The sequence below is a fragment of the Populus alba genome, chromosome 4 (assembly GCF_005239225.2).
Source record: "Populus alba chromosome 4, ASM523922v2, whole genome shotgun sequence".
Taxonomy (NCBI): domain Eukaryota; kingdom Viridiplantae; phylum Streptophyta; class Magnoliopsida; order Malpighiales; family Salicaceae; genus Populus; species Populus alba.
The window spans coordinates 7,786,221-7,809,707 of record NC_133287.1 but is presented as its reverse complement, the minus strand read 5'-3'; the positions used below and the strand labels follow the sequence as shown (position 1 = coordinate 7,809,707).

Genomic DNA, 23,487 nt, shown 5'->3' with positions numbered 1-23,487 from the left:
TTCAAACTCTTCATTGATGACTACACTAAAATAACACGGGTCTACTTCATGTGATAAAAATCAAAAGTTTTTAACATATTCAAAAAATTCAAAAATTATGTTGAAAAGCAAAGTGGTTTATATATCAAAGTGCTAAGGAGTGATCGAGGTACAAAATACAACTATTTGTGTTAAGTTTATTTGAGATTGACAAGTTCAATCTTGGTTAAGTCCAACTTGATCTTAATCATCAAGTGGACACAGAAATTCACAAGCCATCCATCCCCAAAACTTGAAAGCTTTATTACTGGACAATTACAAGATATCGATCATGCTCCTTATTACTGGACATTTGGTTAAGAATAACTTGTCTATATCTTCTTAAGTAGTGTTTTAAGATTGTAAGGCTTCACTATATCGGCTCTTCCACTCCACATTAGCTTTGCATATTGGTAGTTGGCCTTTTCTGTTGGATGAACCCCATCGAAAAACAAGTAGTCGTTGACATCATCACATACTGTTTTTGGACAGCAACCGGTAAGGTTTCCTTTGTATGGACCCGTACCACAACATGCCACCTTACCCTCCTTGAAACCTTCACAAAATTTCAATTACATGTTACAAATTGGAATAGACATCGGATTATAACTATCTTTCGAATTACAAGTAGATAGGCGTACCGTATTTCGAGGGGTTGTCAATTCTTTCCTTTGAAGCAGCATAGAGATCAAAATTGGAATATTTAAATCCTTCTAGCTTTCTCTGAAGTTTTTTTAGGGCTTTAGCTAGTGCTTTATTATGGAGTTCTGCAAGCACCGTAACTTCATCCATGCATCCTGATCCGTTGTTTTTGGCATTATTAAGTGCTCTAAGGAACGGAGAACAACCCACATCACCTATATTCGAAAATCCAAATTTCCTTCCTCCCATGTTATGAATTTCCTGATACACCAAAGTACAATCGTTACATATAGTCAAATTTGAAAGAAATCAAATTTGAACCGGTTTACAGACAATTGACCACCCACTTCACTGGTCAATTTGTTTCCAACCGATTTACCGGTTCAATTAATTTCTAGAAATCAAGTTACTTTCAACATAGAAGAGGTGCCTGCGTTGTGTTACCATGACATGTTAATTACCTGGATCGCATCTGTCAGGTTGCCAATAACCATCTTTACATACTCTTCTCTTGCGTAGGACGGGAGCTCGGTCTTCTTGTGGGTGGCAAATGTTATGTAATCACTGCTTCCTATGCTAAACATATAAAGAGCTCTAGACAACAACGTCTTCGTTTTTGCTTCACCAAGTTTGACGTCCAAGTGCTTCTTCGTGAACTTGAAAAAACTTAGCTGAGTTTTAAGGCCTATGGTCTTCAGAAGGGAAATAAAAACAATCTTGTTAAGAAGAAATTCAAATTAAAAATATCATGAATAATAATAGTAGTAGTAGTAGACAAGCCTAAGCCGTCCCACGAAGAAAAAGAAAATACATCACACGAGGCTAGATCACATACCATTCCTACATTAGTTTCAGTCAGAGCACCAGCTCCAGCTGATGCATAGTTCAATCCATTTGTGAACTCATTGTTATCTGGACTTAGATATGGTGGAATTAATGGCAACTTGGCAAACCCGGCTACAAAAAAATTTCGAAGAATCATATTCTAATAATTCATTTCATAAAATAATAATCAAAACAAAGAAAAATGTTGGTAAGGATTTTATTTCTTCTTACCAATAAAATCTGGGACTAATCGACCGTTAGAAGCCCTTCCTGTTGCGTTCTTAAAGAAGGTTTCCCCGTACGGCAAAAAGTTCGCTTTGATTGCAGTTTCCATGTAGTTGTTATTTCCAACATCATTCCATGAACCACCAAAAATAAATAAAGCATTACGAGAGTGACCACGACAGCTTGCTGCAACAAGAAGGCTTGCAAATAACACCAAAAAGAAAGAAAAATTAGTGAATCTCAGGTCTGCCATATTTCACTTAGAATAAAAGGTGGTGGTTGTTTGACAATACTATTCTATTTTCTTCTGAATTTATAGAAGTATGTGGTACATTTCTTGTTACATTTCCCTTTGAATTCTCCTAATTTCTAGTAAAAAGAAGAGGAAAAGAGCTAATTACAAGTTGGGACACACTGGCGAAAGGATAGACCGATGGGATTGCTTTGGGTGGCAAGGAGCTGTTCATATTTTGGAAAACAAATCCAAGTGTTTTGGGTTGTAATCATTTATACCTAATTACATAATCCATATAATTTTGTCTACAATTTTCTTGTTTCGAGGCTGTTATTGTGATGCGGAGGATTTCATTATAATATACAGTTTTTTTTTTAATTGAACTTTCAATTTAATCTAATCATGGAATCCCAATTGAATACACTTTCTTCAAAAGTCCTCAGTCAGCGGGGCATGCAATGCCCTGTAGCCCTTGATGAATCTTCGATAGTCGCCAAAAGAACTTATATTTTGGATGTTGTCAAAGAAAACCATTTCAAATTTCATGAGATAAGGGCATAAAATTATAAAAAATGATGCCGATGGAATCATTGTTTAATTACTAATGGAATACTCCGTTGGTAAACCAAGGGAATATTACATTATATATATAATGTAAAAGGCTTAATAATGGAATTTGCAGCCTGCATGCAGATGAAAATTCAGTAGTGCGGAAAAGCTTGTGCAAGTTATGGGTTTGACTTTTCACAATCTAAAATTTGGACGAATGATTGTCCAAGGCATTCGAGTGACTCAACAACTGACGTAGTAAGAACTGACAGTTAGGGCTGCCAAGTGGGCATGCAGAACGTTGATTACTGGCAGTTATAAACTTCCTAGATCATGGGATCATGGGGCAGAATGTGGGGGCTGATCAGGGGATTGCTTTACAAGCTACTGGATCATAGGATCATAGGCAGTAATTGTTCACTACTTGCTGGAAAATAGGCCACTATAAGATCATGGAGATCATGGGGGAGAAAGTGCTCCCCTATGTTCTGAAAAATAGGGATCATAGGTGTGCCTTGTAGCTCGCATATTTGTGTATAAATATATAGTTGTTGTAGCTCTTGTTTGTAAGGTAGGAAATAACGTGTAAGCTTGGCTGTCTAACATGTGATTTTTGTGCATAGCACACATACTCATTATGTAATCCTTTGTTGATGAGATAAATAAAGGTTGAGAGTTCTTCTTATATTCTCGGTGTGCTTTGCTTTATGGCATGCAATCTATTTGTGTATTCCGCCTGTCTTTTAACTTGGGAAAGTGGGGAAACCTCTTGGGTAAAGGATACACTTAGTTACTAGGCAAACACGAGTGGGATTGACGAGGAAAGACCGAGTCTAGTGAAGGACTAGGCTATTGTACGGGTTTATTTGCGGAGTGAAAAATTACCCCATGACACTCACCATCATCTAATGGCTAGGATTTTATCCCTAACATAGATGGCTGGGATGATGTGTTAATGTTGGAAAAAATCCATAGAATCATCACATAATCAATGAGAATATTGTAGTTTCCTCATTTGTATTATTTGGCTGCAAATCAGTTAGGATTTGCATCCTAGATTAATGCATTGAATCTTTCCTAATAAGAGCTGTGTATAGACTATTTATATGATGCGTCTGCTGACCTAAAGGAAGGAAGAGGAGGAAAAAAAAAAAAAAAGGGAAAGAGGACAGGAAATAGGAGAGAAAAAAACAAGATGGAGAGGGAGCTTCGCTGCTAAACCTTGACAAAAACGTTCGGGTTGTATTTTTAGCTTTGTACAGTAAAAAACCAGTGAGACCTGCAATACATATGGAGAGGGAGCTTTGCTGCTAAACTTGACAGCAATGTTCGTTTGGGTTATATTTCAGCTTCTGCAGTCCGGTAAGACCTGCAAGTATTCACTTTTATGGTCAGGTGTTTTTCCTTTTTTTTTTTTTAAAAGATCTTGTATGGGGTAGTTTGGCTCCTAAATGAAGTGTTGTCCAAAGAAGAAACCGAAACACAAGGAAACCCTTTTGCAATTAGTAATCCTTCAGCATGTTCAGGTAGGACATACTAGAGGTGCTAATACATTGTCTTTACACAACCAGTCTCTTGCCTTATAATTTCTGAAAGATTAGTTAGGGTTTCTAGTGACCAAAATACTAGGTGGCGACTCCTTTATCCACAAATAAAAAAAACCTGAAATCAATCAAGGGTCGCCGCGACGCCACGAGGGTTCGACACCTCTTATTGGCCCTATGATCCCGGCAAAGACTCATCTCCTTCTTTAGCCCCTCTATTTTAGATGAATTGTATATGAATTGATAAATTTGCAATAAAAATTGGTTTTTATTTTATTTTAATTTATTTTCTTTTCATTATTTTCTTGTTAGTTTATTAGATTTTAACAAATATTTTAGTAAAATTATTGATAGTCTTACTGGCAGATTAAGTCTGTCAATATATTACAAAGAGTTGGAAAAGAATTACTGAAAGTATCATTGCCACTGTTTAATCACCGACGGAATTAAATTGTTAGTAATCTGAAAAAATTCACTGCTGAAATTACAAACGATCTTTTTTGTCGGTGAAATGTTTATATTCATTGATGGAGATACCGGCGGAATAAAGTGGGTAGATATTTTTTTATCTGATGCGCTTTTTCTATTTGTAAATCTATCAATGATTACATTATTGATAAAATGACCGAAGTTTTTTCAACACAGCCCCCCCTCCCCCCAGCGGATTCCATAATTAGATTAAATTGAAAAGGAAGACGGGCCATGGTGCTGACTAGCCAGCGGTTCTTCTTTATTTCTCTGTGTTTCCCTTCTGCTTTTTTTTTTTTTCCTCTGCTCTGCTCTTCCTCTTGTTCCCTGTTATATTCTTTCTCTCCCTCTCTGGTTCTCTCAAACGTCCCCTGGAGCTGCTGCCTGAAGATGAAGACGAAGTTGAGGGTGATCAGTGCTGTGATCGAGCAACGTTTTTTTTCTTTCCTTCTGCTACTGTTTTCATTCCTGCACTCTTCTTCTTCTTCGTTTCTGATTTTCTGAAATGACGAAGACGATGGCAACGCTGGTTCTGATCTCAATGATTTCCTCTGTTTACATTATTTCCTTCTGCTTGTTTCTGTCTCCCTCTCGTGCTGCTTCCCCACTTTCTCTCCTGTCCTGCTCGCTCTGCCTCCCTAATCCGATCTTCTCTCTTCCCGGCTCATCTCTGTTTTTCCTTCTGTCATTCTCTCTCCTCTTCCACTCTTTTTCTACTGCTTTTATAGGCCAAAGGCCTTGTGCTGGTAACAGCCAGCTTGATAACTTTTGCAGAAGGATGACAGCCGTGACATATGCTCCATAATTAAAACGAATTGGCGCTGTTCCTGCTGTAATGTCTCACAGCCAGCTGCATGGAATCGTTACTGGTGAAGGCAGTGAACAGCCAGCTGCATGGAACCGTTGCTGATGAAGAGGCACCGTTTTTGCAATTTTAAATGATATTCGTGATTCAGTCCTTGGATGTTTTTACAACCTTATAATCAAACTCCCGGATAAATTATAATTGGATCTCTTGATTCTAGCGTTTTTTTCGGTTTGATTCTTAGTTTCAAATTGTTTCAATTAAGTTTCTAATTGGCATCAAACTTCAATACTTATATAATTAAATCTCTGATTTGACTAAATTAACTCTTCAAATTTATAATTGGACCTCATAACTTTAATTACTTCCAATAAAAGCCTAAATTGACTTTAAAAATTAATTTTTTTGCAATCAAACCCTCCATAAATTCAATTAAACCTTGGATAAAATTTAATTAAGTCCATAAACATCTTATTTTGGACTTTTCTTTCTCAACTTAAATTTTCTTTGTCAATAGGGCTCTCATTAGTAAAAAAAAAATAAAAATATAACGTCAAATTTCAATTCTTGTATTTTTGAACCTCCTCAACCAATTTTTAGCCATTTTATAGGCATTCCAGCATCCTTTTCTCACTCATGTTATTTTTTTTTATTCCTTCCGATTATCTTTTTAATTTTTTGTTGGGGAACCCCAAAATGGGTAACAACAATGAGTATTTCATAAATAGACATGTTTTTCATACTAAAAAAATATGTTTATGGTTGAAATACATATAGCAATGGGGTTTGTATAGTATGTCATACGAACAAGATCATTGCTAGTTCTTCTAGCAGCTCTTCTGATGGCCATTAGTTGTTAGGTGCCAACCATGAACAAGCACCTGAGTCATATGCAGCCACTCTTGACCTGGGCTCCTTGAACACGATGCCACCATGTCGAGGGGGGTTCCCTTTAGAGTGAGATCCATTTACTAATGATAGTCTAACTGATGAATTAAGTCCGTTGGTATATTTCAGAAAGTTAAAAAGAATGACTGGAAATGTCAATGCCACCATTTAATCACCAACAGAATTAAACTGTTGGTAAAATTAAAAATTTCACTGATGGAATTACAAATGATCCTTTTTTTTTTCTCTATGAAATGTCATATTCACCGATGAAAATACCAACATTATAAAACAGGTAAGATTTTATTGTTTGGTGCGTTTTTTTAGTCTGTAAATCATCAAGGAAAGTTATTTTGACCAATAGTACTCATTTGTGAGCCTGGTGGTAAAAAATTATGCTAACAAAATCATTGTCTAACTACCAATGGAATATCTCATCGAATAAAATGTAAAATTTTGGTAGTGAAATATATATATATATATATATATATATAGTCTTTATGTGCAAGGTAAGGAATTAGCATCACTCTTTTTCTTTCTTCTTTTTTCTAATCTTGCCTATGATACGCAAGGGGAAAAGGAAGGAATAACTGTAAGTAACCACTTCAAACATAATAACTTTTTAAAGGGTTTATATATAATATATAATTAAAAAAACACTTGTAAATCCACCTATCCCAGCAGTAAACACAAAAATTATATAAATGATTACAACCCAAAACACTTGGATTTGTTTTCCAAAATATGAACAGCTCCTTGTTGCCACCCAAAGCAATCCCATCGGTCTAATATCCTTTTGCCAGTGTGTCCCAACTTGTAATTAGCTCTTTTCCTCTTCTTTTTCCTGGAAATTAGGAGAATTCAAAGGAAAATGTAACAAGAAATGCACCACATATTTTTATAAATTCAGAAGAAAGCAGAATAGTATTGTCAAACAACCACCACCTTTTATTCTAAGTGAAATATGGCAGACCTGAGTTTCAATAATTTTTCTTTCTTTTTGGTGTTATTTGCAAGCCTTCTTGTTGCAGCAAGCTGTCGTGGTCACTCTCATAATGCATTATTTATTTTTGGTGGTTCATGGAATGATGTTGGAAATAACAACTACATGGAAACTGCAATCAAAGCGAACTTTTTGCCGTACGGGGAAACCTTCTTTAAGAACGCAACAGGAAGGGCTTCTAACGGTCGATTAGTCCCAGATTTTATCGGTAAAAAGAAATAAAATCCTTAGCAACATTTTCCTTTGTTTTGATTATTATTTTATGAAATGAATTACTAGAATATGATTCTTCCAAATTTGTTTGTAGCCGGGTTTGCCAAGTTACCATTAATTCCACCATATCTAAGTCCTGATAACAATGAGTTCACAAATGGATTGAACTTTGCATCAGCCGGAGCTGGTGCTCTGACTGAAACTAACGTAGGAAAGGTATGTGATTTTTTTGTCTATGCTTTTCTTTTCTTTCTGGGACGGCTTAGGCTTGTCTCTACTATTATTAGTCATGAGCTTGCATGATATTTTTAATTTGAATTTCTTCTTAACAAGATTGTTTTTATTTCCCTTCTGAAGACCATAGGCCTTAAAACTCAGCTAAGTTTTTTCAAGTTCACGAAGAAGCACTTGGACGTCAAACTTGGTGAAGCAAAAACGAAGACGTTGTTGTCTAGAGCTCTTTATATGTTTAGCATAGGAAGCAGTGATTACATAACATTTGCCACCCACAAGAAGACCGAGCTCCCGTCCTACGCAAGAGAAGAGTATGTAAAGATGGTTATTGGCAACCTGACAGATGCGATCCAGGTAATTAACATGTCATGGTAACACAACGCAGGCACCTCTTCTATGTTGAAAGTAACTTGATTTCTAGAAATTAATTGAACCGGTAAATCGGTTGGAAACAAATTGACCAGTGAAGTGGGTGGTCAATTGTCTGTAAACCGGTTCAAATTTGATTTCTTTCAAATTTGACTATATGTAACGATTGTACTTTGGTGTATCAGGAAATTCATAACATGGGAGGAAGGAAATTTGGATTTTCGAATATAGGTGATGTGGGTTGTTCTCCGTTCCTTAGAGCACTTAATAATGCCAAAAACAACGGATCAGGATGCATGGATGAAGTTACGGTGCTTGCAGAACTCCATAATAAAGCACTAGCTAAAGCCCTAAAAAACCTTCAGAGAAAGCTAGAAGGATTTAAATATTCCAATTTTGATCTCTATGCTGCTTCAAAGGAAAGAATTGACAACCCCTCCAAATACGGTACGCCTATCTACTTGTTATTCGAAAAGATAGTTATAATCCGATGTCTATTCCAATTTCTAAAACGTAATTTAAATTCTGTGAAGGTTTCAAGGAGGGTAAGGTGGCATGTTGTGGTACGGGTCAATACAAAGGAAACCTTACTGGTTGCTGCCCTAAAACAGTATGTAATAATGTCAACGACTACTTGTTTTTCGATGGGGTTCATCCAACAGAAAAGGCCAACTACCAATATGCAAAGCTAATGTGGAGTGGAAGAGCCGATACAGTGAAGCCTTACAATCTTAAAACACTACTTAAGAAAATATAGACGAAGTTATTCTTGACCAAATGTAATAAAAGTTTTCCAAAAATTAAGGAGCATGATCGATATCTTGTAATTGTCCAGTAATAAAGCTTTCAAGTTTTGGGGATGCATGGCATGTGGATTTCATTGCCCACTCGATGATTAAGATCAAGTTGGATTTATTTTTCATTGTAGTTTCAAATTTTAATGCCAAGGGCCAAAATACATATCATGCAAAATTGAATTTTCCACCTAGTTATGAGAGGAAATAAGGAATTTTATTGATAAATATCTTATCAGGTAAAGAATTATTTATGTTCAATATAATATGTTTAATATAATCACTATATAAAAACTCTAATTTAAATCTTTATAATTGAATATTTTTTTTCAAATAATACGTTAAAATACAAACTAAAAAAATATATATTTATACTAGTTTTATAGATTAAAATTCATTCAAATAAAATAAAATCATATGCGATATCATGTGCATGGCATCTTTATTCGAAGAAAAGCTTATTACAATCTAAACAATTAAGTACATTTATTATTTCCAAATTTATTAGCATCTAACTAATTTTCTAGAAACAAAGAACCAAATTGCCAAATTATTTTAAAGTGGTAGATTTAATTTCCACGTGGTGATCTGGCCTCACGAAGATGCTTCTCCCTTGAGAGTAATTTAGCAAACCTACACAAATCCAACAAAATCCAAAATATCGAAGTAAATAAACAAATTAATAATAGGAAGATGAAAATTAGAGATGCTTTTAACTATTAATATATATATAAACAAGATCAGGAGATGTATTTACTTTATGAGAGCCTCTTCATTTGTCATCTTATTAATTGGTTCGAAGAGTCCAGTGCCTAAATTAACTCTTGATACTAATTTCTTCAACAATTCTTCACCCACTTTCACAAGATTCTGCAAATTCTCTTTGGTGGCAATATCCACAGATGAGAGTGTTCCAGTCAATGAATTATCCTGTATATATTAATGTTAGATAATATATTTTTTATGGTTATTTGGGAAAATTTTGTGGAAGGAGAGGAGGGGAAGGTGAGAAGGGTGAGCAAAAAAACTGAAAAACCAATTAAACTGAGAGAACAAAAATAAATAACTGAAAATACTGAACCATGAAAAAAAACCGATATAAATTTTTAAAAAAACTGACCGGTTCGGTTTTCGGTTTTATAAATCTAAAACCGAACCAAACCAAACCAAAAACAAAAAAAAACTGAGCCAAATTAGAAAAAAACCAAGCCAGATCAAAGAAAAACTTAGCCAAACTAAAAAACCGAGTCAAACTAGTTTAAACCGGTTTTTGTTCTAAAATAACATAAACAAATTAAACTGAAACTGGATGGTTTGAACTAGTTCTAATTCATTTTTGTTTTTTTAAAAGAAAAAAACTTGTTTGGTAATTGTTTTTGATAAAAACCAAACCGAAATGCAGAAATTGAACCATACTGCTTTGAACCGATTTTTATTCTAAAATAATTGAATCAAACTGAATCAAAACTAGTTGATTTGAATTGGTTCCAGTTCAATTTCATTTTTTTAAGAAAAAAAATCAGTTTGGTTACTTTTTTTTATAAAAAAAGGAGGGAATAAAGGAAACGATTGTAAAAAAATACATATTTATTTTTGGATATAAAAGTGATTGGAAGATGATATATATTAAATATTGATAATAGGTTAAATGGTGACAAATAAGATTGGAAAGGTTTATTTATTAAAAAATGAAGTTTAGTTCTTTTAAAACCATTTATATTAGGTTAATATAAAAACAAATAAATCATGTTATTTCCTTCCCCATTTATCACCTCTCAATTTAGGAGTGAAAATAATATATATTTATGTTATTAAATCCCCTGCCCTCCCTCCATTCACCACTTTCCCAAACAAACTGTTAATGTAATTATGTTGTTTAGAAAACCAAGATGGGCATGAGATGCACCTGAATTCGAAGATAATTTTCTTCCGATTTAAGGGCTTGAAAAACAGTGTGAAGGTGAAAGTCAACCATGTCCCCACTAGCTTCAGTAAAAATATCCACTAATGGAGTAGAATGGCCACTAGTCAACCATCCCAAGATACCCCACTTAGCTGCTTCGTCTGCATCATACTTTCCTTCTGATTTTGCTGTGCCAGTTCCCAAAGACAGGACTACAAATCGGTCATATTCCATTGGTTTAATGGGGAAGAAGTCAGGATTATCCCGATTGATTTCTTTTGAAACTTCACTTATGGCAACTAAAGTCTGATCAAAATCCAAAAAATAAACAAATGATAATGAAGATTCTGCAGTTACACAAGTTCAAGAGGCTGAATGTAGACAAAATTATTGATGAACATACTGGATTATTTGCAGCCACACCACCATCAATAAGATTGAATTCTCTAACATTGCCCGATGGATCTTTGGTTTGGAAATAATGAGCAGGGAGATAAGTTGGGGCAGCTGAAGTTCCAATGCATATATCAGATAAAAGGGCATCCGTGGATGGGTTGTTCTTCACCTGATCCATTCATAAAGACAGTGTAAGGAAAATATTTCAAAACGTCGAAAGAAAATTTTTAGAGATGTGTGTCTGCTCACCCGATAGCTAGAGAAGATTGTTGGCTGGAGGTTCTTGATATCAAAAGTGGGGATCACAATATTTGTCAAGGTCTGGTGCAACCGTGTGTCTCCCAACTTTTCCTTAACAATGCTATGTAAGAATTTCCCATTATATTTTGGTCCTTTCAAAGTCTTGATCAGATTTTCAGCTGAGGCAAATGGAGATCTATTGCCAAAGAAAACTTAAATTAGTAATTGACAATTTGAATCAAATGGAGATATATTGCCGAAGAGCTCTTAAGTTGTATCTTGACAGTTTGAAGGAGAAAAACAAGTTTAATGCAACGATTCATTGCCGGGATTATTACCGGTCTTGAGGAAAGATTTTAGGGCTGTTCTCAAGGTAGAAGTCATTAATGTCTTTGGCAGCAAACAAAGGGCGGTTTTGCTTGTTTGGAGCAGCTAGCATAGCAGTCACGAGTCCACCAGTGCTTGTCCCTGAAATCACATCAAAGTAGTCTGCAAGTCTTGCATCTGCGCCATCCAGCTTCTAAAAATAGCAAAACAACTGCTTAGTGATATTTATATACACACATCGATACGCCAAAACTAGTAAGTATTTAATTTAGTTCATGCAGTAAACTTAATTTCTTATTCTGTTGTATGATTTATACATGCATGTGATCATGAGCCCGGTTTCTTATGATCTACGTACCTGAAGCTCGGACTCCAAAAAGGAAAGGATGGTTCCTGGAATAATGCCTCTTATTCCACCTCCATCAATGCTAAGAATAGTGATTTGGCTTCCATAAGTTGGAGGTTGAATGAGTGATCTTGGATTTTCCATATGAGCATAAATATTGAGAAAGAAATGCTGAAAATATAATAAGAAAATCAAGAGACCTAGAAATGGAAGAGTTATTAGAGAAGTAATTTAGCTTAATCTTTCTAAGAGTTTGGGAGGTCAATTAGCTAGAGCTGAAATCTAGTTAGTGTTGAAACTTGCAGTCTCCAAAGGGGATGTGGAGGTATTTATAGACTTCTTTCCTTCATGAATTCTAAATTTTTAAATATTAAAAAATAATATAAATTATATATTGAAATTTTATTTAATGACTTAAATTTTTTTGCTAAGATAATTTTTTATACAGTTTAAACCTTTGCTAACCAAAAGCTTGTGAGTTCGATGAATTAATAGTACATAGTAGTGTAAATCTATATAAATTTTAAATTTAAATAATTTTTAATTTTAAAAAATATTTTAGAAAATAATATAGATAATATTTTAAAACCTTATCTTTTGGCGTTTTAATGCAATACTTCAGTTATATATATATAACAGGCTATTACGTTTATATATATATATATATATATATATATATATATATATATATATATATATATATAATAAACCTAATAGCCTGTTTTTGAGTCGAGATGATATTGAATAAATTCCCAGGGTTTTACTCACCCAAAAGGGACCTGCTTGAAGTTTCTTGGATGGGAAATAAGTTCTTAATTGATAGAAATTTTGTATTCTTATCACTACAGAGTTCTTAGCTGACACGGTACTCCTAGTTGGACCACATAAAATTGGGTCCAAGGGAATTGAAGGATGGCAATAACATGAGAATGGTAGGTTTTCAGCTGGAACAAATTAAATTAATGCAACTACTGTTCTTGGGATTTTGAACAAGTTATATTATCTCCAAATTGAGGGTCTTCCAAGGACCAATAAGGTTTCTTCCGTGCACTCATTTGGTTGAATAAGTAATTAGAAACTGAGTTATGGGATGAATGGCAACCGGTAATTATAAGGAATTAACGACTCCTGTTCACATACATAAACTGGGGGCTTAAGATAGAACTAGAATGAATAACCTTTGAAGAATTCAGCATGGAAACCACCTTCGGGCAGCGTTGATGGATTTTTAAGAGATCATGAAGGAAATTTTTTGTGTCTTCTCTTGTTCTATATATAGGTATAAAGAAATCTAACGTGATTAAGGTTTTATCAATTCAAAAAACTCTTTAATTAAGTATTGATAGTTCTTATGCATCTTGTAAAGGTTGGATTGTGGAGTTTGATTCAAATAATATTATTTTTTTCTATGAACTTTACACATTATTAGAGAGAGGAATCAAGTAGCGGATTATTTAGCTAAAACAAAGAGTTCATAGAAAAGTGGATTAAGTTGCATGGGTTTAGTTTTTTTAATCTCATAGTTTTGATTATACTCTTGTTTTGTACGTTAATATGGAAGTTTTTAAGTGTTTCATTCATGTTTTTTTTTTTTTTTTTGTGAAATATATATACTATACATATTGCTCTTCTTTCTCATCCTGTCTAGTCATTTATTTAACCTTTGAAGAATAGTAATAAAAGCATAGATTCCTAACCAGTTGTAATTGTCAATAAAGAAACAATAGTGTACATTTGGACAATTTCAAAGTCTGCTTGAAGAAATTTATGATGTAGTAATTGACATTTATTCATCGTTGCTATGTTATAAATCTAACGTGAAAGGCCATTATGGACCAGGGGACTAATATGAGACTCGCCCTTGATTAATATATTTAATTATAATTGGTTATTATGGGTTAGGCTGCCTAGCTAGGTAAGCACTATTGGGCAACATGGTCTTCAAGCAGAAACTTAAAATCTGAAATCAAGTTTCCAGATGCCAGAAGCTGGTTACTGTAGCATAAAAAGGAGAGATTCGTTTGCAGGCAACTGACAAAAAAATCCATGGAAGCGGAAAGGCTACCTAGCTAGTCGAATGAGCCGGTTGCAGAGGTCAAAATTCCACTGTGCTCGGACCAGTTTGGCTTCCTCTCGTGTAAATATGCCACGGCTGCTGCATGATTTGTCTTAGTCGTCGATATTCACCAGATAACCCCCTGAATATTAAATTATAAATTTGATCAAGTATTTGAACTTTTCATCAAGACATTGTCACCTCTTTTAGCTTCCGATGAGATCATCTTAATTAAAGAAGTTGTCACCATCCATGCCTCATTTTGTTTGCGTCCATGGAACATATTCTGAGAGTACTCCATATACACCCATGCCTAAAAGTTGCTTTCATACGGTCAACTTAATAAAATAATCACAAGCAAATTACGTCTGATATTGTCTTAATGTGATCATCTTCCTTAACATCTTGAATAATAAATTGAGTAGATTAATAATTTGGGATAACATTATTGGGAAGTTCGATCCATACTATGTAATAGAATGGAGTAAATTGAAGATTTCTTATCAAATCAATTTGCTTAAAGGAAATTCCCTTGTTTAATTAGCTATAGGAGTAATTAATTAGATAACGTGTAGCTGGGGGGGGGGTTATAACTGTTTTCTTCAAGAACAATGACAAAAGATTTCAAATATAAGTGGCTAAATTATTTCGACAACACATTTAAATGACCTTTCATGGACTAAAAAAACACTAAGAGCTGTGTTAGAGAATAATATAAATTATATCTTGGAACCTTACCTAACAGTTTAAGCTTTTAGATTGAGATAGTTTTTTGATATGATATCAGAACTTTGATGACTAAGCAATCACGAGTTCGATCTCATCATTCTTATTCATTTGATAAAAATTTAAACACGAGGTAGTATGGGCTTATGCAAGTTTTAAGTCCAAATGACTTTCACTTGAAGGGAGTTTGTTTAGATAATAATATAAATTATATCTTGGGATGTTATTTAACAGCTTAAGCTATTAGATTAAAATGATTTTTTGACATGGTATCAGAATCTTGATGACCAAGCGGTCACAAATTCGAATCTCATCATCCTTATTTATTTGATAAAAATTAAACATAATGTATTGTGAGACTATGTAAGTTTCAAGCGCAAAAGGCTTTTTATTTGAGGGGGTGTGTTGAAAAATAATATAAATCATATATTAGGATCTCACCTAACTTAATTTAAGTTATTGGGTTAAAATGATTTTTTGACAAGCTATATATTGTAAGATTTCAATAATGTTATACTAAGGAAAAAAAAAAACTATATAATATAACTAATTTAATAATGAGTTAGAAATGCTATGTTCTCCTTATACAGTATTGTGGAAAACAAAGTGAAAACTATCGATTGTATTTTAATCTACACAAGAGTTTATTGTTTAAAAAAATATGTATGTGTGTCTTTCTTACGTTCTTTATTATTTTACAAAGCTATAATCATTATTTTGATAAACCATTGCCGCCCTAAATGACCATTCAATACCGTTTTCTTTTTCTTTCTTATTTTGCCTTTTACTAATTGAAATTTACACATTTTTAAAATAAAGATATATTTTTTTTTCATGTTGTTTGAATCAAAGTTTAGGATCTCAATGTACTTAGACAAAGAAAGTGCCTAAATTCAATAAAAAGAAATATATATTTTCGATCAATCCAGTGGGATGAAGTTGCAGCTCTTTGTATTGTTAACCCAACTAATGATTATCCCCTGATTGCACAACCTATCATTCTAAACTACAATTCACGAGAAGTCTCACCTGCAAGTCTTACATCTTATACAGTATTCTAATATGGTTTAAAAATTGCAAGGGTAGGAACATCCGACAAGGGTTCAAATGTCAAAATTTCAACTCTTCCATGTTAGCTTGTCCAAATGAATAAATAAGTCTAACGGTTGTTGCCAAAGATACTAGGAAATTACCTGTTTTCTATAGCTATATTCTTAAAACAAAAGCTATTGTTTCATTGGATGCATTACTCTCTAACATATGCATTAGAACCTCAGCTACACCAACTTATCTTTCAGCCCATTAATTTGAAACAAAAACTGAACAAACAGGAAAAGTGAGATATAACAATGTTGTGATTTAACAATCTGTCTTTGTTTGCTATTTAGTGAAGTTATAAAAGATGTGAGTGTGTGTGTGTGTGTGTGTGTGTGTCAAGAGGCCATATTATTACATAACCATCAAGGAAGTTGAAAATGGTGTACATAGCAGAATAATCTGCATATAGAAAGCAACAGCAAATAAAGAGGAGATAAATAAAAGAAAATAACGAGAGGAAAAGGAGCACATCCAGCAAAAGAGGATTTCCAGAGTACAGGGAAGTAGAAAAGCAGCAAACCTTTCTTGTTACTTTATCTTATATCAATCCAAACCTATCGTTAGAGTTTCTTGCCTCACTGTTTCTCTTCTTTTTTTTTGGTGTGTTTGTACTAACGTTTTAGTATCACAAATTGCACATTGGAAATTTGAATTTTTAATTAACAAATGGAAATTCACTTTCTTTTTTAAAAACAATAAATGTCTCAATAATAGTAATTTTAGGTTGATATTGTGAAAGCTCTGATACATTGTTGATGACATTGTCAAAGTTAATTTGTTTCTGTCCAAACTTGAAAACTTGGTGTTCCTGTGTTAAACTGTAATATAGGTGAGTGGATACTCCCTTCAATAATTTCCTTGCTTTTTTTTTTTTTTTTTTTAATATCGTGGACACAATACTGGACAGTACCACCCATGGGTGAGCAGCCATTCTCGAGAGCCAATGTTATTATTTGTCATTGGAGTGTGGTTTTGAGATTGGAAAATGTATTAAAGAAATGCACTAGCTTTCCCTTGAAACGGATGGTGGCAAGAAGAAGTTAAGTGTAGTTATAAGGTATATATTATAGTAATTCTACTTAACTAATCTTATGTTGTAATCTCTACATTACTTATTGTATATTATATTAAATATAGAAATAGGAAAATTTAGCTAACTAATTGGTTAAGCCTCCTATTATTCTTAATTTAGTATAAGAGACAAGCAAATTAAAACTCTTTCTTCTTTCTCTCCAATGGACTTCATTCAAGCTACTGCAGTTGTTGCAAACTCAATGCTACTTCTCAACCACCAATGCAGATGTCACTCTCCTCCTTTGCTTTGATCGGTAACTCTTCTCCCCATGTTATCGTCATTACTTCCCCTACTATAGATTCTTTCATTATCGCGATTGTTCCTCTCTCCAACACTTACCAAGTTATCTCCTTGAAGCTCACAAACACCAATTATTTTTATTGGCAAATGCAGATGAAGCCATATCTTTTTGGATAAAGTGTTTTTAAATTTATTGATGGCTCTTTGTTATGTCCCCCTTCTCACATGGCTATTACTAATGGCTCCTCTCTTCAGATTAATCCTTTTTTTTTTCATTGGAAATAACAAGATCAACTTATTCTGAGTACGTTCCTTTCTTTTCTTTCAACGGATATGCTGCATCTTGTTGTCGATTGTGAAACTTCGCACTATGTTCGGCATATTCTATAGCAAGCTCTTACTTCTTCGTTCAATTCTTGCATTGTGCAACTTGATGATTCATTTCAAGATCTTCGCCAGGGTGGTAATTTAGACACCATTTATCTGCATAAAGTGAAGGCTTTATTTGATGAATTAATAGGAGCTGACCGACCTTTTTCACTTGATGATTTCAATTTATACATGTTCTGTGGACTTCGAGGTGAGTTTAAAGTCCTGATGACTAGTCTTTCCACCAAGGCTAACCCTCTTTCACATGCAGATCTTTATAGTCATTTTTTTACTCATGAGTTTCTTTACAAGAGTTCCATTCAATTCATAAGTGATGATACTACTCTTCTACTACCAACGCTCCTCTATTGCCACTGCCAACCCAACCTCTATCGCCAATGCCAACTCAGCCCCTATCAGCTATTGTTGCACAACGACAACCCTCAGATTCGTCTCATAACAATTTCAACTCTCAATGTGGCAAGGGGTGATTCTATGATGGATAACACAATAACAACAATCAAGATAACATAAACACAGGTTCTAGATATTGTGGATTAAATAGCTCTCATAGCAACAATTGATAGCAAGGAAATTGGCAGCGTAGTAGGTGTTTACACGACCCCCAATTGTGGTTAAATCCACACTTTTTTAGGCATAATATCAAGTGTCACCTTTGCAATTCCTTTGGTCACTCCGTGCCATAATGATCTTAACTTGCAGGTCATAAACAACATACTAATGCCAATCTTACTCTTAGTAATGTCTCCTCAACTAGATTTATAGATTGATTTCCAAACACCAGTATGAATCAACATATCATACATGATCTTGTGAAATTGGTAGGGTTTCAACCATATCTTGGAAATGATCACTTATATGTTGTTGATGGTAAGAGACTTTCCATATTCAATATTGGGTATACTATGTTACTTACACCTAAATGCATCTTTACTTTATCTTATGTTTTTCATGTGCCTCATATTAAAAAACCTTGATTTTTGTTTCTTTTTTATCTTGATTTCTTCATCCATATAAGGCTTATAAATTAGATTTTTGTTCCTCTTATGTGTGTTTTTAGGCTATAACGCTTCTCATCTTCATTATCGTTGTCTAGATATGTCATCTCAACTTATTTATATCTCTTGTCATGTTCATTTTTGGGAACATGTGTTTCTTTTTTACACATCTGAATAGGTGAAAGAAAATATGCACCTTTATTCCTATTAATTATAACAGATGAATAGGTGAAAGAAGAAGAAATTTGATAATTATTTTATTGTTTCAATATTTTATTTTTATTTTTTTTACCAGTGGAACTACAAGGACTTGATTCATGAGTTGGCCTGTCCTACTCCTGGAGATAAATCTACTATGAATATCTCACATGACTTGGTTTTTTTTTATTCAAAAAGAAATGATGAGGAAAATTTACCCTATTTTATGAAAAAGAATTTCAAAAATACCTTATTTTCAAAAAAAAAAAAAAAACCTCAGATATTAAGGGGCAATGCATTTATTGCATTCTTCAATTCCTAATTTAACAAGGATTCAGATTTTTAGTAGGATATTTTTTGGAAAGAAAGGGTACAAAGTTGGCCCTAACCAAGTCCTAATCAGTGTTGGCTATACTTTCTTAATCGGTTCAGAAGTGTGTGTGTGTGTGTGTTACTGTGTCAGGTTATTCTTTCGTCTGTAACAATGGATTGAAAAACCCTAGTCATGGTGTGTGTGAGAGAAAGATAGGAGCGTAGTATTTCTATGTGGAAAACCTTTTTAGTTCAATAAAGCTCTATTGATATGGATACTGATAGTGGGTCTAAAGGTATGGCCAGTGGGAGGTTCTCTGCTACTTATAAGGACAATGATAAGAAGGAAACAAGATCAGAGTCCTACCTGCAGGATTTCTTTGACTCCATAGGCTTTTTCACTTCCCAACTCAGACCTTCTCTTTAGGCACTGAATACTTATTAATTATAAAGAGAAGGAGATGAGTGCCCATGGCTCGAGCAAATGCGAGTTTCTGCATATTGATGTATTCTGCTAGATCTAACTATAGCAGAATTCCTCTTTGTAGCCTGAATTCCCCTGCTTTTGGTTATGATTGTAACTTTTTTTATTGTTGATTTCTTTTTTCAATACTTTATGTTCATAATTCGATTATATTCAAAATTAATATACTTTTGAGACATTTTTGTTTATTTTCGTTGATAAACTTTTGCTTGAATGATAGCTTACAGTGAAGCTTGAAGGAAACTCTTGCTTGTGTTGCATATTTTACTCTGCTAATGCTAATAACGATCTCTGCTGTCATATAATTTACAATGATAATGCATTGGTTCCAATACTGAAAATAGTATTCTGATTTCTCAAAACAGGAAAAAAAAATCCAGGCAATGCCTCTAGTATCTCACTCCAGTTGTCCTCAAAATTCAACAATAAAGTGTAATTGCTGTCTTTAGACTATGGTCTCTCTCTGAACAATTATAAGAAAATCGCCCCCACATGAAAAATGCACTCACAGCTTGTTGCAAGCTAAAATTATAACATGTCACAGATGAAAATTGTTGAAAGTTGAAACCCGTATGATCCACCAACATTAGCCTTAAATGTACTTTGTACGCTGTGATGCACCCATCTGATGATATGAACATCTAATTTCCATTTATTATCAGATCAGATATGAAAGCTGATATAGGTAGACTGCAAATTTTATATTTCAATTCTGAGTATTGACCCCAACCACACAGTTTTTTTAGTTTAATAATACTAGGGGAGGAGGATAGAACTGTGATCAAATTAATAAAAATTTGTTGTTTGGGATTTTTTTTTATTTTACTTATTATATTTGAATTTCTTTCCTAGTTAGGTTTTAGAGTTTTAATGTAATTTGATTTGATTTTAATTAGCTAAGTTGGTTTATCACATGTTTAAACATTTTGTAATTTATTTTTATTACAGTTTTTAAGAATTATTGAATTTCAAAAAGTGTGGAAACAAAGTTTTCTTTACCGTTTAGGGTTGTAACCTTCGAACTTGAAAATCTCTAATTCTTTATTTCGATATACATTGCATCACTCTCATGCACCACACACCCTCAAAAGCAAGCCTTTGGCCTTTATCAGTTAGTTTAGATTGCAAAGTAAAATAAAAGAACAGAGAAGAAAGAACATTAGTCATGATTTTAAAATAAATCAGATTGAAGATAGGATGTTCCGATTGAATATTTATTGGTGTGCAGAATTATTGACTGTGTCTGGTACGAGATGGATCATTCGGACAAGTTTTTAGCTATATTTCAAATAGTGTTTTAAGGTTGTAAGGTTTGACAACTTCAGTACTTCCCTTCCACATTGATAGTTGGCCTTCTCGGTTGGATGAACTGCATCGAAGTAGAGATATTCGCTAATGTTAACGCACAATTGGTATCCTTTCAGGCCGCAAGTTAAGGAGCCTCTGTACGGACCACTGCCACAACATGCCATTTTCACCTCTTTGAAACCTTCACACAAATTAAATGGGAAAAGGAAAAGAAAATAAAATTGGAATACAATTATCCTAACAGTTCATGATAAGAAAAAATAGGGAGCTCTTTACCATATTTTGAAGGATTATTGAGTCTTTCATCTGCTGTAGTGTAAAAATCAAAAAATGAATACGTAAATCATTTTAGGTGGCTCTCAAGCTCTTTGAGAACTTCGGGGAGAGCTATATTGTGTAGTTGTGCAAGCATAGTTGCTTCCTCCATGCAGCCGGAGCCACCTGTGGTGGCTAGTTTTAGCGCTCTCGAGGCGGGATCACAACCTGCTGTCAACTTTGAGAGTCCAAATTTCCTTCCCCCAATCTTATATATTTCCTGAAAAAGCAAAATTGATGCAATCATAGTTTGATGAACTTGGGAGAAAAATGAAACAAAGAAATAATTTGCGTGCTCTTATAACATGTTAATTACTTGGATCACTGCTGTTATGTTATAACCATCTTGACATACTCTTCTTGGGAGTAGGATTGAAGCACAGTCGAGTTTGTGGCGGAAGGTACAGAGTAGTCATTACTTCCAATGTAGAATATGTAAACAGCTTTGGATAATAATGTCTTAACCTCTGCAAGACTGCAACTCCAAGTTTTTCTCTTAGCTGCTTCTCCATATTCTTGAAATTCCTAAGTTGAGTTTTAAGGTCTATCACCTTCGAAAGAACCAAACAGGAGAAAATGAAAAAACATGATTAATTAGTATAAATAATCACAATAAGAAAAATCCACTCCAACAAGTACCAAGTTTCTAGCTTGTTGATGATGATCTTAACCTGGACACATAAAAAAAGAGAGAGGCCTAGCTACGCAACTGGACCACATACCCGTCCTTGATTAGTTTCAACAAGAGCACCAGCTCCCCCTGATGCGAAGTTGGCTCCATTAATGAATTCACGGTTTCCAGGTTGTGAATATGGTGGAATTAATGGCAGCTTTGCAAACTCAGCTGCAGCAAAATTACAAGCATCATTTTGCAAAAAAACATTTTGTGTCGATAATAATAAGCTGTAAAGAACAAAATAAACCATTAACACCACAATGTGTTGATGTATCCATTAACATCTATATAGAATAAGGGAAAGCATTTGGGAAAAATAATGAATGAGGGAGGAAGAACGAAAACGTAGAAGAATGTGTTGTGGACGTTGCATGAGCTGTGTGTGTGGATCTGTTTCCCTGTGTTGTGTCCCATATACCTCTATTTATATACCATCGGATCACATGAATTTGCCTTGTGGGGGTATGGTTGTGGGCATACAGTGCATCCTACTTAGAGGGAAATCATGGAGAATAATTATTTCATCATAAACAACAGCACAATTGAACTGTAAAACTAATTGTTTAGGGAAGCGCTCTCCCTGTGAAAAAAAATATTTACGTATGTTGTACTAATAGCTTGTAAAATAGAAAATTCAAGTGTGTGCCGCTCTCATAACTTTTAAAATGGAGAATTCAAGACAGTGGCGTTGACTAGGCGTGCCATGAACATCATTTAATTTGTCAATTATAATCTAAAGGTAAGTATGGAAATTGGTAATACTTGAAAGTATTTTTTTTATAAATATATATTAAGATATTATTTTTTATTCTTAATATCAACACATCAAAACTATACAAAATATAAAAAAAAATCTCAAATTTATAATTTAGTCATCTTTTCTTATCTTGTTTTCCATACCTTTTTTCCTTTTAATCCTTTTTTCAAGAAATCCTGCTTTTCTGAGTCAATTGAATGCCATCTAATAGATGACTCGTTCCATAAACCAGAGTGTGTATCCCTGAAACCTGGTGTCTGACCATCGATCAGCTGGCATCTCCTGAGCTGCTTACTCTCTTTCAAGTTCTGTTTTCATTTCTGAAAACCCTCTGTGAGCGTTACGGATGTTTCCTTGCTTCCTAAATCCGGACTCCAGAGAATCTGTGCTATCTTCTCCTTGATCATCCATCAAATGTTCTACACTCCCATTTGCTGATTGAAGCTTCATCTTCCTTTTTCTTCTTCTTAGTGTCATTGGATGTCTTAGCACCTGAGTTATTTTACTGCGTACTGTCGTTTTTTGCTTGGGGGAAGAGCAAGAAACTGTACCAGAAATATAGCTTCCAAATTCGTCTCACGGCCTTTGTAGTATGGTTTGGGCTGCCAAGCATTTCTATGCAACAAAATCTGCATTTTCGGTCTTAAGTGTAACAGATGAACAAGGTGAAGGATGAAAAACGTTAACAATTATTTAATTATTTCCAGGGTTGTATTTTTTATTTTTATTTTTTGGCATATGGGGCATTGGGACTCCAAAGACTCCATTCATGAGGTGGCTTGTCCTACTTCTGGACATGAATGAAGGAGAGAGCAATGGATGGAGCCACA

At 34.1% G+C, this 23,487-nt stretch overlaps 3 protein-coding genes and 1 pseudogene across 4 annotated transcripts; 1 reads left to right on the top strand and 3 right to left on the bottom strand.

Moving 5' to 3' along the window:
- Positions 1–350: 350 nt before the first annotated feature.
- Positions 351–1,963, bottom strand: LOC118049407 (GDSL lipase). Its single transcript, XM_035059409.1, has 5 exons — positions 1,717–1,963; positions 1,496–1,617; positions 1,122–1,352; positions 660–921; positions 351–574 (listed from the first exon to the last, which is right to left on the bottom strand). Exons 1-5 carry the CDS (start codon positions 1,961–1,963, stop codon positions 351–353), a joined length of 1,086 nt encoding a protein of 361 aa, XP_034915300.1.
- Positions 1,964–7,163: 5,200 nt separating this feature from the next.
- LOC118049419 (GDSL lipase) lies at positions 7,164–8,775 on the top strand. Its single transcript, XM_035059419.1, has 5 exons — positions 7,164–7,410; positions 7,510–7,631; positions 7,773–8,003; positions 8,204–8,465; positions 8,552–8,775. Exons 1-5 carry the CDS (start codon positions 7,164–7,166, stop codon positions 8,773–8,775), a joined length of 1,086 nt encoding a protein of 361 aa, XP_034915310.1.
- A 462-nt stretch (positions 8,776–9,237) lies between these two features.
- Positions 9,238–12,307, bottom strand: LOC118049561 (patatin-like protein 2). 2 transcript variants are annotated; one of them, XM_035059601.2, is made up of 7 exons: positions 12,037–12,307; positions 11,690–11,871; positions 11,361–11,547; positions 11,119–11,280; positions 10,719–11,021; positions 9,570–9,742; positions 9,238–9,445 (listed from the first exon to the last, which is right to left on the bottom strand). In XM_035059601.2, the coding sequence occupies exons 1-7, from the start codon at positions 12,166–12,168 to the stop codon at positions 9,382–9,384; spliced, it is 1,203 nt and encodes a 400-aa protein (XP_034915492.1). In that variant the 5' UTR covers positions 12,169–12,307; the 3' UTR covers positions 9,238–9,381. The 2 variants fall into 2 exon arrangements, with proteins under 2 accessions (XP_034915492.1, XP_034915497.1); XM_035059606.2 differs by lacking the exon at positions 9,570–9,742.
- Positions 12,308–20,833: 8,526 nt separating this feature from the next.
- LOC118049427 (GDSL esterase/lipase 1-like) lies at positions 20,834–23,107 on the bottom strand (annotated as a pseudogene).
- Between the last annotated feature and the right edge of the window lie 380 nt (positions 23,108–23,487).